The 16,519-nt window shown below is 41.7% G+C and overlaps 1 protein-coding gene across 2 annotated transcripts in view; it reads left to right on the top strand.

The window, feature by feature from the left end:
• Positions 1–16,519, top strand: part of DPYSL4 (dihydropyrimidinase like 4) — a 314,640-nt gene that overhangs the window by 255,377 nt on the left and 42,744 nt on the right. For both annotated transcript variants that reach the window (XM_069611421.1, XM_069611422.1), the window contains exon 13: positions 10,955–11,126. In XM_069611421.1, the coding sequence (XP_069467522.1) occupies positions 10,955–11,126 (172 nt within the window). The remainder of the gene's footprint in view (positions 1–10,954; positions 11,127–16,519) is intronic.

Genomic DNA, 16,519 nt, shown 5'->3' with positions numbered 1-16,519 from the left:
AAAAATGTGAATGTCCTTTATTTTTTATTTTCTGTTAATTTTTTTTTTTTTTAAACCCTTTTTTTAAACGCACGAAAGCAAAAAAACTTGTAAAATAAAAAATGACATATTCGGGAAAAAAAATTCGGCCATTTTTTTTTCGACATTTTTGTCATTCGACTTTTTGCAGTCGACATTATATCTGCACACCATGGAAAAGTGTATCAGGGATAGGTAATGAGTTGGTATTGAGCAGTGTGAGATGCAGATTCCATTTACGAAGATTGTATGGCTGTACGGGTGGAGTGGGATTGCGGATCAACCAACCAAGTTATATAAAAGACCGAATGATGGATCTGTGGATAATTTCAATAAATTACCATATGAGAGAAATAAGATTAACTTAAAAAAGAACTGGAGAATGACCAGCTGGGGGAAATGTGAGTGAGGGTGAAAAGCTGCTCAATTTGTACTCTGGTGATAGAATCTCCACATGCAGATTGTATTGGTGAAATGTTACAAGACTTAGGGCCTCATCACGACTTTGGCGGTAATGCCGGCGGTATTACTGCCAGCGGTATTAGCCCTACCGCCGAACTCCCTGGCGCTAATAGCGCCGGATCACGAGTTCGGCGGTAATGTCATTCCCCATTCCCCATTGAGCCCATTTGGGAATGCCCCATTCCCCATTGGGCTCAATGGGGAAAATTCACGCTCTTACCGCCGGCGGATTTCCCGCTGGTGCTAATAGCGCGAATTTTCTGCGGATTTCCCCCCAGCCAAGAGCTGGGGAGAAATCCGCCGAAATCCTGATTTGGCGGACCCTTAAATCCGGCGGTAATAGCGCGACTGCCAGATTTAAGGGTTACCGCCAAAGTCGTGATGAGGCCCTTAGTAATATAGTTAGAGTTATCAGAGATGTGATGAATGAGCTGGAGTTCTTGGGGGACATTCTACGTATTTGGGGAACTTGGCCAAACATTGGGAAATACTGCCTCGTTGAATGGGGGTAATTATTAGGGCTATAGTCAGGGGTGTTGCTAGGTCTGGAAAAGATCTGGGGCTACTCTAATTTTGGGACTGGGGGCTAGCTGGCCTTTTTGGTTGTGACCATTGAGGTTCTATCTGGGGCTACAACCAAAAGTCCCAGGGATATAGCCCCCTGAACCCACCCCCTAGCAACGCCTCTGGCTATAGTAGGGATTGCGATAATATAAATCCCTTGGTGATGCTGCTATCCACTGTAGATGCATTTGTAATTGGGTATTGCCCAAATTGACCTTTTACAATTGACCCTTTGTCCTAATTGACCTAATAATAGTGGTCCTAATTGACCTTATGCACAATTGACCTTTACCTTTATTTTACTTTTTATATATATATGTGTGGGATGGGTTTGGGGTAATAAATAATATAATGGGATTGCGTAGGGTGTTGCGGGTTTTTTGGATTGAGTGGGGGGTTGCAGGGCATTTCCCCCCGCATATATGTCCTAGTTGACCTTCATTTCACTATCAATTGTGAAAAGGTCAATTCTCCTGCGATCAATTGTGAAAAGGTCAATTTGTATACATCCTGGAATTGCACCAGAATAATTATGCGCATGCTGGTAACGAATAATAGCATATCTGCAAGATGCTGGAAAATGTTAACTATCTGCCTCTACCCAGTAGGTGGAAGCAAATGTGGCAGTTCTTAACCATGGTAAGAAACACTTGTGTGTGGGCGTGATATAAATAAAATATCATATCATGTCAAGATCTTTTGCTCTATTGAGCATAAATATGAGAGGTGCAACATTATGTGTCCCCTGTTTATCTCCTCTAGTAAGAAGACTAAAGAAGCCTTGTTAATAGCCTAGTATTCTTGATCACAAACGTTGCACTATAATAGTGCCAATGTCTTTCGGTGGAAAGGGGAAGCACATCTTTGGGATTACTTTATGGGCAATGGTCTGCTCCTCCTTTTCAGGGGTGTCCTGAAGTGGTGAACTCATGTGGTGGGAGGGGGATGATGATCCAATTAGACACAAACGTTTAAAGGGCATTAAGGAATATGAGTTTTATTTGTAGTTTAGTGGTGGAATATGTGTGTTATTTTCTTTGGTTGTCAGAGGCATATCTCTGTAGGGCAGATATTAATACATGATGAATAATGTTTACTGTTGCACTCTATGTGATTATCTGAGGTAAATCAATCTTTATAACAAAATCAAAATGGATGTTGTTTGTAGCCCCCTCTGTCCATGGGTGAAAACAGTACAGGACACAGGGAGGACAGCCAGACCTGAATTGTCTATCTTTATCTGTGAACAACATCAAGTTATTGGTTTCAGTGCACTGTTAGTGAGCCGATGGAAATAGCGTCTCTATGTTTACCTAACCTCACCCCTGTAAAAATATTTTTAGGTTTGTATAGGCGTTTATTGGAACTCTTATAAAATGTAATTTAGAATTAATTCCAAAGAAAATTTGAGATGATTCCAATATGGAAACATTTTATAGACTCGTGTTTGTCTCAGTGATCCTTCTAGATCATGTTTGCATTTTGTCGATTCTTCAGATCTAACTTGTGGTGTAGCTAGGGGCATCACGTCAATATCTCAACTGGTTACATTTTATTGGGAGCCAATCCGTCTTAATTTCTTTGAGACTGTATAAATTGGGATCAGCATTGAAGACTTTGGATGGAATAAAGTGGGGCTATCACCTAAGAAAACAATAGTGAGAATTCAGAGGGTGAAATGCTTGAACTCTGTGACTATGACTGGCTTCCCAAAATCATAACACGAAGTTACTACGAGTACTTCACACTTACCCTTGATTACTCCTAGAGAGGGCTATTTAATTCACTAAGAAGTTACTTTGAAGAATACAATGGAAATAAGTTAGTTACTCCTATTAACATTATTGTGCATCAGCCCCAGAGGGCGTCATGTCCAATTAAGCAGTAATGTGAATGCAAGGTGTAAAAGCGTTGAGTAAGGCTTTAATGCCACGCCACAGCTCATTTTGCAGGATTTTTATGGCGGAGAGGAGGCGCGGAACGCAACTTGCATTTTCCGCTGCTCCCTTCCTCTCTGCCATACAAATGCTCTAGCATCTGCACTGGCATGGATTTCATTCTGGTGTGAATGCTGGAGATCCATGTGGGGTCTGCCTGCTTTATGCACCCGCAAAAAGCAGGCAGACCGCCTAGGGATCCATTGTACATGCTCCCAACCATGCAAGTATGGCGGCAAGCGTATACAATTGAAATGAAACCAGCATGTCAGGGAGCGTTTAATTTCAATTGTGAGCACCGATTTGCCATGCGAGCATGCAAAGCAGGCAATGGAAAGTAAATGCTGCCTGACAGTTTACTCACTTTTCATTACGGAGTGCAAATGAAAAGGGCAAAAAGGTGGTATACAAGCTTACTCACTGCCTTCTGCCCTTTACATGTGCAGCCCACAGTGTAAATGACAAAAATGTGTCAGTGGTGACTCGCTTAAGTTACAGTGTAAATGTAATGGGTCCCCACTGCCAAATTACACAGAGGTGCAACATAAGATCCATCGTCTATTATGTAATTGATTGAACGGCCTCAGTGGTATAAATGTTATTGAACCAATAAAAGTGAACGGTACACAGTGGCCTCATAGCGGATTCTTTGAAACTCCCACACCAGAACTAGAGGTGTCAAACGATGTTCACTGCTGCTAGTGTTGGGCTGCTCACTGTGTGAGCTGAATGCCTGTCACACACCACCGGATCATTTTGCATTAGATTCAAAAACGAAAAGGTTCCACGCATCTGACTCTGTGCTCTCACGTGTAACAGCTTTGCAAACCTTGACAGATACGTTTTGAAGGGTGCACAACCCTTTTGGCTCTGTTGTACCATACCAATCATATTGCATTTAGCAAATGCGGTAACACGTTGTCATTTAATTCTTGTCCCTTTACTGGTCTGGAAAATAGTGTTTTCCGCGTTATTAGCAGATCAGTTGCAGGAGGCCCACAATTATCTGACTAAACAGTAATTAACTGTCAATTGCAACTTTCCCTGATTGCCATTTGTGCACATTTCATGTTTCACAGCATGGGACCTTTTTGTTGATAAACCATCTTTCTTGTCTTGGCTGGCTTTAGGTGCTTCAGCGCTCTGTTGAAACGCTTTGATTTGCATGTACTGTGGTTCAACACACCAATAAATGAATACATAACATACGGCATAATAATTCCAATTGGTAGTTCATTTAAATTTCAAAATATTATTTTAGGAACCGTGTTGTGGTTGTCAAAAAAGAACATTTGCGATGTCAATTAAAGAGACTGACCATGATTAAAACTTGTGATATTATCTTAGAATTTTGGTTACACATCTGTAATTCAATTGCTAGGCGTTAGGAATGACACCATAAGGTTGACCAAGTACAAATGTATGAATTATGGCTTCAACGCCAACGACAATGCTTCAACCTGAGCTGTAGAGAAAATGGTGAGAGGAGTTGAAGGCAAATTATACAAAATATTTGAAAGAGAGGCAATATATTTGACGAGCAGCAAAGGAAGATATCTGTATTTGTCTAATCTTCTTTTCATGCGGGTGGCTCAGGGGTCTCTGAACTACATCCCCCCATGAAGTCCCTACCCCTAATGATATGATATGATAGGTTATTTAAAAAGTGCCTAATACCAAGAGGTTTCTAAGCGCAGACCCGAACCCGCGTTGCTCCATGTCATTTTTGCTTCCAAGGCAAGCATGTTGCCGCTGAGCTATCCTCCCGAGTCTTGTGCACAGCCATTGGGGCGCTTGCAGGGCAGTGTTAGACTGGGTGCCATTTCAAGGCGGCAGAAAGCGGAACGGTCGGAGGTGCATAAAAAATGCAGGCTGCCCCCTCAGTACGTGGTAGGCAACAGGGACTGCGGGTCTGGTAGTCTTAACAAGATATTGTCAATGCAATGGTAGGGGCAGTCTGTAGAATGTAGTGATGGCAATCAATGTAGTAGAATCGGTTGAGGTGGCGAGATGCACAAATGTTTGTCCATCTGCAAAAGGCACTCACCAGGCTGCTGACAGTGCGGGCGTGCTTATCTCGAGATAAGTCGTCCACATGCAGATATCCATGTAATTAAAATGGCTAGCCTCCATGATGGATTTCTCGTCCACTTTATGTAGTCCTTACAGTGACTTTTGGAAACATATGCCGGTAGAACATGTAGAGTGCAAATACATTCCATTATTTTATGTTTCCTTTATTGTCAGGTTTATTTATTCCATTGATTTTATGTGTCTTTCTTGGGAGGGTTTGCTTAGATGTTACCCTAGAACTTGTCTTTTGACTCACCATATCAGGCGATAATGTATGCGGCATACATAAAAGCCAAACCAAGCACACTGCAGGAGGTGCTCTGCATTTCAGCCCAGCAAATAAATGTTCCTGTACTGCCTGCTCTGTTTATTTTACTTTACATTATTTATAAGCGCGCAACCACACTGCACAGAGGCTTACGGGCGCAAAGGAATGAAAATCCCAGAGGATGATCAAGGACAAGACAAACAACATAAATACACAACTCCTGATACCTTCTACGCCCTAGGACAGATTTCATATAAACAAGAAGGTTTTCAGTTTTTGTAAAAAAATGTCCATGGATTCACAGCTTTACAAGTCCGGTGGCATAGCATTCCAGCTTTCGGGAGCCGCCACAAAAAATTCACTTTTTTCACCAAGACCAACTTGGCTCTTGGAACTTCAAGTATATTGGAATGACTAGATCTAAGGTTCTTAACTTCTTTTTTCTTTGTGACCCTCTCCGTATACGACCCATCTAGGCATATTTGTAGGTGATTGGAAGTAGTCAAAACTTAATTCTTCTATGGGTAGCCAGTGGAGGCTCCTAATGACTTCAGAGACCCAACTACGGCACAAATCGTACTGTTTTGGACCACGTGCAATCTAGACACTTCTACTTTTCCAATCCCAGACAATAAGCTACTACAATAATCTATTTTAGATCCAATGATTGGTCTTGCTACTGTCTCACAACTTTTTTGTGATAGATAATGGCCAATATGGGAGAGGAATCTGATATAGTAGGCAGATGAGGAGACCGGGCTGCTAACCTGTGCCATCTTGTTGAGAGGTTTGTCCAAGATGACACCAACGTTTTAATCTTGTCCTTTGTTGCTATTTTACAGTTTGCAATCTAAAAACCTTTGAATCCACTCTAAGATTTTTCAGCCTGGGGCTGGTGCCTATGACCATGAGTTCTGTTTTCTCATGATTAAGAGCCAGCCCACTGTCCCGCATCCAATTCTGGATGAGACTCTAAATCTCATTAGCAGCTCTCGCGTCATCCAGATAGTTCCACGTCATTGGAATTAACCACTGGGTGTTGTCAGCGTAATTTGAGAAACAGATCTTCCTCTGATCTAACATCTGGAAGAGTGGAGCTGTAAACACATTATACAAAGCTGGTGACAGGCACACCCCCTGAGGCACCCCATAAGGCAATGGGACTGATCTGGCCTCTGCAATACTACAACGCACCCTAAAGGTTCTATGTTCCAGAAATGATTGAATCCAGGACACCGCCAGGTCACTAAAATGTCCCACTTTCTGTAATCTTTTTAGTGGTAAAGGGTGTTTGACTAAATTGAACGCGGCCAAGAGGTCCAACACCATAAGTATCATGGTTTGGCCTTCATTTATCATTTATAATTTTCATCATGTTGGACTTCAAATCCAAAAGGGCTTATTCTGTACTAAGTCCTGGCCTAAAGCTCGATTGCCAGCTATTAAGTATACTATAGTTCTTCAGGTGGTCTAACACTTGCTCGTAAGCCATTCTATCCAATATTTTAAGAAGGAATGATGAGTTGGTTATTGGTCTGTAGTTTATTGGAATATCAGCATAAGGACCCAGCTTTTTTTCGCAGAGGAGTGATCCATGCTCCCTTCAAATGAGTGGGCACATGACCTTCCCTCAGAGAGGCGTTGATCATTTTAGTAATAATACTAATCAGTAACGATGAGCAAGATTTAACAGCTGTAGCTGGGAATATGTCTCCTTTGCAAATCAACGATTTAAGTTTTTTCAGTACAACCCTCAGCTCATCCTCTGTAATGCTCCTAAAATTGAACGCTGGGAAGCCATGGTGATCCAGGGACTCAACAGCAACCATCGATCCAAACCCTTTCTTTGTACCATCCAACTCTTTTGCAGCTCTTGCCTTGTGAATAATTTCTTTAATTTCAACCAGTTTGTCCACCTTGGCATCCTGAATTAAAAGGTGCACCAGTCTTTATCTTTTGATATGCTTTCCTGCTAATTGTTCTCTGGCTTCCTTAAGAATTCTAAAGATCTCATCAATTTGTTGTACAAAGCCTGTGCTTGTCAAAAACATTTCCGGATCCTTGGCCACTAAGTCACTCTTAGCAGCTTTCCAAAGGTTAAAATCACATAGTAGTATCCATTGGATGAATATTTCATCCGCCGTAGTATAAGACTAATCAAATAAGACTACTCAAATAGGAGACAAAGTCAGGGGGCCTAAATATGAGCAACATATTCAACATTGTTATAGAGTCCATCCTAACTAGTATACAGAGCATTTCACATCCCATTAGGCCTGCTATCTCTATTTTTATAAATAAAATCTGCACCTGCTCCCCCTTGATTCATCCTGTTTATATACTGTATGTAATCCTTAGAGGTAGCAAGTAAGAATGATGGGCCTACTGCCTCGTGTAACCACGTTTCTGTCAGGGCACATATGTCTATGTCCCAATCAATGATATGCTCACAAACCTCTAGAGCATGCTTCACGAAGAATCTAGTATTAAGCAATTGCATCTTGAGGTCCTTGTTCAGTTCACTGGTCAGCTGGTGTCCCTGCTTTCCCAGTCCCCCCACCGTGCTTAACTTCTTTTTAACTATACTGTCCAAAGAGGACAGGGCTCCACAATACCACGTGACCGTGGACCACCACTCTCCTGAAGCCAGATGGTGAGATGATCAAACAAATCTGTGCTCCCTGGAACCACCTTCAGGGAGGAAGACCCCCTATTCGATAGGGCAGTCTGAGCAGCATCATTCCCCATAACCGGCTCTGGCCCCCTATCAAGCAACACTGTTGGGTTAAGGTACTGTGCCCTAATCACAGATGTGTTACCACCGCTTTTGACAGTACTATAGAATTATCATATGACCTTTTCTCTATATTGCCCCATGCCCGTTACAACACTTCCAGCGGATACATGGTAATCCGTACCTGTCAAAGGAAACAAGCTTACCCCTGAACCGCAAAACTGCAGGGCGTCAGCATCGGCATGGCGGCACGGACCGGCAAAGACCAGCTTGTTCCAGACGCAACCGTGCTCTCGCGCCTGCTGGCCCAAAAAAAGCGGACTAGGACTACAGCTCCACTGGGAGTTGTAGTTCTGGGCTCCCCTTCAATAGTCAGGAACTGCTCTGGTGCGTCTGATTTTTATGGCGAACACACCCAAATAAAACCAGCAAAACCACACCCTGTCAAGTGATTATCCCCCAAAATAGCAAAAAATAAAAAAACGAATTTAGGCAAAATTTTCTAAAAGGGGCAACTTCACAATAGACTCAATGCCTAAAACGAATTCAATCAGGTTCTAAAATTAATGATACAATTCCAAATCAGCAGCGTGCTAAAACGTATCAACTCTGGTGCATATAAACTAAAACTATCCCTGTGAATTAACTAGTTCACAGGGACTTTTTTCTATGACGGCCCACTGCCTCCTCTAGCTTTCAGACGTATATGCCCACATCCACAAAATGACCATCAAAAGTAAGGAGCTGCAAATACCCTGCCTATGACTCCAGATTCAGTTGAAGTTGACTGTCATCTCCAAAACTCTTTAGGGAACCCAAATGCAAACAAATTACCTCATTACAAGTTTACCCGTCTGGAAAAAGTGCTGGTAACAACGGTTACCAGAACCTTTTCTGGACCAGCAAACTACAAGTCTGTCGGTAAGGGCAGTGAACTACCGGCAGGCCTGACCTGCCAGGAGTTCAAGCCCCTAACGGCAGATATTTCACTGAAGCACTGGCACTGTTATTAATGGTGCCCGTGTTTCAGTGTTGCCATTCCAGTGGAGACCAACTCCATTGGATTGGGAACTTACCATTCCTCTGCTGCCCGTAATATCCCGCTATTACCGGGAGATCAGGCGGCAGAAACGGTAAGGTGAGTCTTCTAGTACCGGCGAGTTACCACCAGACCCATAACGAGGGACAAAGTGTGCTAGACCCACCAAATGCAAAGGTTGCAAAGAAAATAACTCCAAATGCAGATAATTAAGAAGCAGATCATTAATACTGAATGGTGGAGAGAATTGTGGTATTGAAATGGGCTGGGTTAGCTCAAAGTCACAAAAGGCGGTGCGGTTGCACTCACCAACCTGATGTAGTTAACAATCTATTATGAGCCCTGGCACATATTATTTCTGACTCGGTTTGATTATGATGTGGTGTTTTGGCAACTTTTTTTTATTTTAGCCATCTGCCATCTGTCTGCATCATAGGATGGCTCATTGTAATTTATGAACCTCAGGACCCTACACTGACTTGAGAGTGCTTGTTATCAATTGTCATGAATAACAATGAGTTAGAAGATGCAATGCTTAATGCCCATGCTAGTCATTCCCGCACACTGCTTCAGTCAGTCTGCAGGACATTGGTGCAGCTCTGCTACTGCAGTAACTGGAAGCACTTCCACAGCAGGGTAGGTTGACAACAAGAGGACAGCAACAAGCACCAGGGCAATGCCAGCATACATTTACCATAGGAGGAATGCATGTTATGTTTGTTTTCTGTGTCCAGATAGTCAGTACATTCCACTTGCCAGCGACAGAACACCATAAAAATATTAATGATGAGTATGTGTGACACGTGTCCAATTTCAAGAGACAACTAGTATGTTATGTCATTTATTGTTATGTTGATTGGTATTTGTAAATCACATTTCTGCCATAGTTGGTGTAGCCATCAATCCCAATGAACCTGTGCGAGTCATAGCTTTAACCCCAAATATGTTGGCACTGTGTAGAACACTTGTAGTTGGCTCAGACCCTACAGATCACTGGCCAATTAGCAATATGAGATAATCAGCCTGCAAGCAATTTGCAGATAACTGCAAAATGCGTTTGAAGTTCTGTGATTCCCAAACTTGCTTCAACTATAACACCATGTACCTACGCCGATGTGATTTGAGTGCATTACTGGTTCAGGAGAGCTTATTGAAGCAGACTATTTCAGAAGTTATACTTAATGTCTACAAAATAAATTGAACACGTATTGCAGCTCATATTTTTGTTAGACTAGGACCTTTAATCAAGTCTACTTTCTACGATCACACCAGTTTACTTCCCTTTGTGACCATTTTACTATACGACAATGCTATGCTATGCTCTGTTATGTTAGGGGATTTAGATTTAGCAATCTATCTTGGAAGCTGGAGAGATATGTGCTGTCTGAACTTATAGGAGCAGTTATAGAAGGAGGAGAGGGAGCTATGGGATATAAAGGAGCATGGTCATCAAAGAATACATGTGGTTAAGTTTAATATGACAATATTACATTCTCCCTAAAAAAAAAATCTATATATCAATAAGGTTTATTAGGTGGCAAATTATTCTCTACTAAGCTCCTTGCTTACTAATTGTCTTTCTTTTGTTCAGAACTTAAGATCATGGTTTTGTCTGGAACCTTGCCAGTAATCCTGTTCTTCATTCACATTGCCTCCTTTCCCTGCTACATGACCAGGAGATTCTTTGTTCTTACAATTCCTTTCTCAATGATGCCAATCTTTAATGTCTACTTCAGCTATATCTACTGTTGTGCCATCGTATGTCGTTTGGATGTATTTCCAATGCATTGTCATATGTAACTTGACTGCTCTGAATGCCATATGAATACATTGATCATGTTTTTCCTTTTGCAATGAAGCTGGCTGATGTCCGTGGTGTCCCAAGAGGACTATATGATGGACCTGTTCATGATGTCACTGTCACGGCTAACTCTGTGGCACCCACACCTACCTCGAGAATAGCGCCTTGTCCAGGCAAAATACCCACACAACCTTGTCGTAACTTGCACCGTTCTGGATTCAGCTTGTCTGGTGAGCAGATTGCATGCAATACTAAATCAACACTTTGAATAAATATTCTGAGATTGAAACCAATCCAACAAATTAATCGTGGCAAGTTTACCAGAGATTGTAAAACATTATTTTCATTTAGATATACTGTTGTTCATTTTGGACAATACTGTTGGGTGTAATAATCTTGGGATACTTTACATTTGGAATGAAGTTATCCTACAACAAAGTGGAAGTGGCAATTTTCAGATGCACCCTGTTTGGTAGAATTTATGGAGCTATAACAAAATGTTGTAAATGGCTCTTCTCGAATTTACCAAGCTGTTCTGTTGTGGGTGGAAGGCCAAGCACATTTATTCTAACAGAAGAAGTAGGCATTGATTCACAAAATGTAATTCAATGAAATTAAGAAAATTGACGCAGTCTTCCCTGTCCTGGGAACAGAGACGTTGGAATGTCTGTATTATGTTGTGCTCATGAACTTTGCTTTCCAATTGAGTTCATACTCTCTTTATATCCATCCATCAGAAATTTCACAAGTTTGGGCCTCATTTTTAAAATATGCCCCCTGCACAAATGGCACTGCCTGATTATTGTCCTGCATTGGGTACATTGGTATTCTGAATGCATGGAAACATAGGGTACACACATTCTGAATGGTGCCCTGTGTAAATAACAGTACGATCAAAGCATGCAACTCATCAAAACCCAACCTCTATGGGCCGCTGTGCGCCGCCTTAACCAGTGATGCTGAATTATCATTTATGCTGATTTATCATTTATGAACTATGGATTTTACAATATATCCCTTAGGCCTAGGGTCCTAGCAATAGATTTAACGTGTTCCACCCTTTGTGTGTCACCACTTCTGTGGTGTTTCAAAACATCTAATGAAGCAAATTTATATCTTGCCAATTAAGGACAAGATGTCAAGTACCTGGTCTCGTCGCTGCTGTCTTTGTGGTCTTGCTGCTTTGCTTTCCAGACTTCCACATTGATCCAGACTTCATTGGGCTGCTAGTATGGCACAGGGACCAATCCATCTGCACTTCCCCTAGAGTGACTGACAGGGAGAGGATCCGGAGAGCACCTTTGCACGCCACGATACAGCTTTCCCGGGTTAACATGATGTTAACATGATGTGGAGACAGCACGAGCACTGGCCGGAAAAGCTGGATGTATGTATATTCAGTGAATTAAGGTTACACCAGTCCCTGAAGAAGATCATGTCCGTCCTCAGAGCAAGAGGCAGGGAGGCAAGGAAGAGGCAGCAATAGCAACTTTGGAATAAGTTAAAGTATTGGGGCTAGCCTGGACTGTTCGTGCTCTTGGTTATAGTTTGGTAAATCAATAAAATCCGTAGGAGACATAGATAGCTGCAGTATCTGGTATACAGAGACTCTCCTCCTGCCTCTTACTAGTAAATTAATGTAAATTGTTTTATACCAGAAGATTGTGCCTGTTTTATACTCATCTGGGTATATAACAAGTTATTGTAAACTCATATGTTTTAAGACACAAATGCAAATTATAGTATTTAAATCAATCAAACGTTTATTAATCTCCTTTCACGCAGGAGTTACATATTCAAATGCGCCGAGCCACCACGTGTTTCGACCTTAGGTTGTTTTCAAGGCTTGAACATGCCCTTCTAACAAATTAACATAAGTCTCTGGTTTCTAAATCATATGTGTGAGGGAAAAATGAGTACTTGGTGGCTAATGATAGAGTCTATATAAGCTGAAAGTCCTTCTGTGGCCCACCCTATGGCGCTCACTATAGGGCATACTTCTGGCAGGTTGTCAAAAGCCTTATGTATTTTCGGAAGAAAATACATTGTTGGCATTGTTGTCTCAGTCCTGTTAAGAAATTGTTTCTCATCATCTATCACTAAACCCCTTCTGTGCCATTGTCAATTTCTTATAGCATCCTGGCATAGATAAGTGCAGATCCCCATATGTATATAATCGTCTCTGTTGATGACTACTATGTTCACCCCCATGTTAGCCTCCTTTATCACAATACAATTATCTTCAGATAATGTCGCTAGGGCTTGTGTCTCTTCTTTCTTAAATTCTTCCTTTTGATGTTATGTTTGTTACAGTTTTTGTCTGTGTGGCGATGCATTCCTGCTGTCACTGCCTTATGAAAGGTTTCAATTACACTTTATGTCAGTAATTGTGGATTGCATTTTGATTTAGCCTTCAATTCTTCCATTTGCAGATTTCTAGGTTGGATACCCAGCTCCTCACAAATCTGGTCTTGACTTTTCTGAGTGTCCATTTCTAGCGATAAGAGAAAAATTGTATTCTCTATGTTCATTATAGTGAGTGTACTCTGGGGTAAGTGTGTCTCAGGTTGTTTGTAAATAGTTGCTTTTTTGATGACATTTTTGTTTAGTTTTAATTTCCTAACAAATTCGTAGAGATCGATTTGGTAATCTATTAAGTTTGTTCCCACTGTTGGTGCAAACGACAAACCTGTAATAAGGACAGATACCTCTGTGTCTGTCAAATCTCTATTAGAAAGATTAATCACTAAATTATGTGCTGCCCTTTCAGTAATTATTTCCTGGAGCTCGACTTGGTGAGTCCTTTTGTTTGATCCTGATCCCCGCTCAGCCATGCGTGTGCCTCCTTTTCTCCCTCTGAAGAAGCTCTTTTTGTTAGTGTACCTTGAACTAATGGAACTTGGAACCTGACATGTTTGGTATTTAGCCTTTGATTACCTCTTTTGTAACATTTGATTTCTTCTAAAAAAAACTCTACTTAGACAGGTATACCCTATTGATACAGCTGTACTGCTTTTACTTGCTGTCAATGTTTAATTTGAAATCTCCCCTTCCGAGTCAACATCCAAACTTCCCAGGGAGGAAGTCTGTGTAGTTTCTCTAAATAGTCCTTTCACTTTATCATCATACCTAGTTTGAAATGTATATACTCGGTCCTCTTTACAATCTTTATCATCCTGAAAATATTTGCAGGATTTCCTCAGTTTGATTTCATCTTGGTAGAACTTGAGAATAGAGTATATCTTTGTAAAGTATTTCTGTTTTGTACTTTGTAGGTTATCCATATCAGCAATCTCTTGTTTAAGCTTATCGATCTGGGCTAAAGTTCTAGCATGTTCCCTCTCTACATACTCTACCAGTAGTTGCATCATGACCTTTGAACTTTGCGTTAAGTAATCTTCCCATGTCTGGGCTAAATCTTGGTCGTCATTGTTATTAAAATCTGGACAAATTAATACTCTTAACCCCTTGGGATATTTTAATTGTCCAAGTAGTTGCACATGATGCTTTCTTCCAGTACTTATTCATTTGTGTTTTTTCCAGTCTAATAATCTTTTGGCATAATGTCTCTTATTGGCTAGTACCTGTTCTGAAAGCATTATTGGTATTCCCTCTAGGGGCAAACAATGCTGCCCGATCTTCTTCATGATTTTGAAGATATTCTGGTATGTCCCATTGGTTGTAGTCCAAGCAGCAATGAACCAGGATAAATAAATGAGTTAAAGTATTGGGGCTAGCCGGAACTATTACTGCGTTTGGGTGCACCCCTCTCCTTAAAAGCCTTCGTCCAAATCTACCTGTCTGGCAAACTAGTGCACGATCTCTATCACTCCTTTCATGGGCAAACTCCTGGAAAGGCTGGCCATCTCCCAGCTTACTCTCCACCCTGAATCTGTTGGTTGTTTCCATGACCACCAGCATGGCTTCAGAGCAGCCAGAGGCACGGAAACTGCTCTCCTGAACACCCATGAAGATCTGCTCACTAATCTCGATTCAAGCCTTCCTTCTGTCCTCATCCTCCTTGACCTTTTCTCTGCTTTTGACACATTCCATCATGCATTCTGATCAATCAACTCTTTGAGAACCTGGCCATCACGGATCAGGCCCTGGAGTATGTGTCCTCCTTCCTCCTAGACCGACACTCCCAGGTCCAACTTGGGTTCTTTCTCTCCACCACCTCTATCTCCAAATGTGGTGTTCCCCAGGGTACTAACCTCTTACCCTGGCTCTTCAATGTCTACTTTGCCCCTTTGACCCAATGTATCTCTGTCTTCTCTTATAACTTTCAGTGTTATGGGATGATACTCAGCTCTCTTTTAGGGTCCCCTCAGCCTTCTTTCCTCTCTCACTCTTCCCGGACTGTCTATCCATGACTCAGGATTGGTGCACCTCCAACGATCTCTGCCTTAATGCCAGTAAGACTGAGATCCTTCTCATTGGGATCCCTGCTCCTGTTTTCCCTCTCTCACTATGGCCATCCTCCCTGGGCCCTCTTCCTTTGCCTTCTTGTGAGGAAAAAACCTTGGTGTCATCTTCAATTCCACTCTCTCCTTTCTTCTTTCCTCACATCACGGACCTTGTCAAGAGTACCCATTACCAGCTGCACCTCCTCAGATGTATTCTTACGTTTCTCACCTTCCCACAGAAGCTCACTTTTTCCAGATTGCCATTCAGATTATTCGAATAATTATACACATATTTTGAAAACAGAAACCACAAATTACCATAATTGTTACAATTACAATTACATTTCTCAAAATATATGTGCAATTAGAATAATCTGAATGTCTTCATATGGTTACAAATATGATTTAGAATCCAGAGACGTATGTTAATTTGTTAGACGCGCATGTTCAAGCCTTGAAAATGACTAAGGTCGAAACACGTGTCGCCTGGGTGCATTTGACTTTGTAACTCCTGCATGAAAGGAGATTAATAAACATGTGATTGATTCTAATACTATAAATTCTTAAAACATGTACATTTACAATAACTTGTTATATACCCACATTAGTACAGGACAGATGCAATCTTCTTGTATACAACAATTTACAGCAACATATGAATAGGCAAGGCAACAGAGGCAGGCACCAGTAAGAGGAAGAAATAAAACAGGATGGGAGGAAGGATTGTCCAAAACAAGGTAAGGAGAAGGCAGGGAAGAGCAGGCAGGAATTCAAGAAACAAGGAACCTTGCAGGAAAAAAGGCACAGGTTAATGAGGGAACTGAAAACCACATGGAACATATTGAGACACATCCGTGTGGTGATTAAGCAGGCTTTAAATCGAATGCTGCTTCTGCATAGCATTCGTCCCAGCTGGCATCATCCCCATGGCAATGGAGAATGCAGTGTAAGCGCAGCTGAAAGTGCTCACAAAAGACAACATGAAAGCGCTCATAACGGATGTGCCGGAATAATGAGTGCCTGTGGGACGCTGTACCATGTCGTCAGCCCACCCATGCTGCCAGCCAGTCCTCCCATGCTGCAGCAGTCAAGGAGGATATATCCTCCAGGTAAGATGCCGCAGGCTGCGGCGGTGACAGGCCCAGGACCTGACACAAGACCATAGTCTCATATACTATTGAAATAGTTTCAAAGATGCCCATTTTCTGATTCTTAAC

This window comes from Ambystoma mexicanum, chromosome 8 (assembly GCF_040938575.1).
Source record: "Ambystoma mexicanum isolate Mex_15411 chromosome 8, UKY_AmexF1_1, whole genome shotgun sequence".
NCBI classification, from domain to species: Eukaryota; Metazoa; Chordata; class Amphibia; order Caudata; family Ambystomatidae; genus Ambystoma; species Ambystoma mexicanum.
Note: the sequence above shows the minus strand (reverse complement) of the source record. Positions and strands in the feature narration are given on the sequence as shown.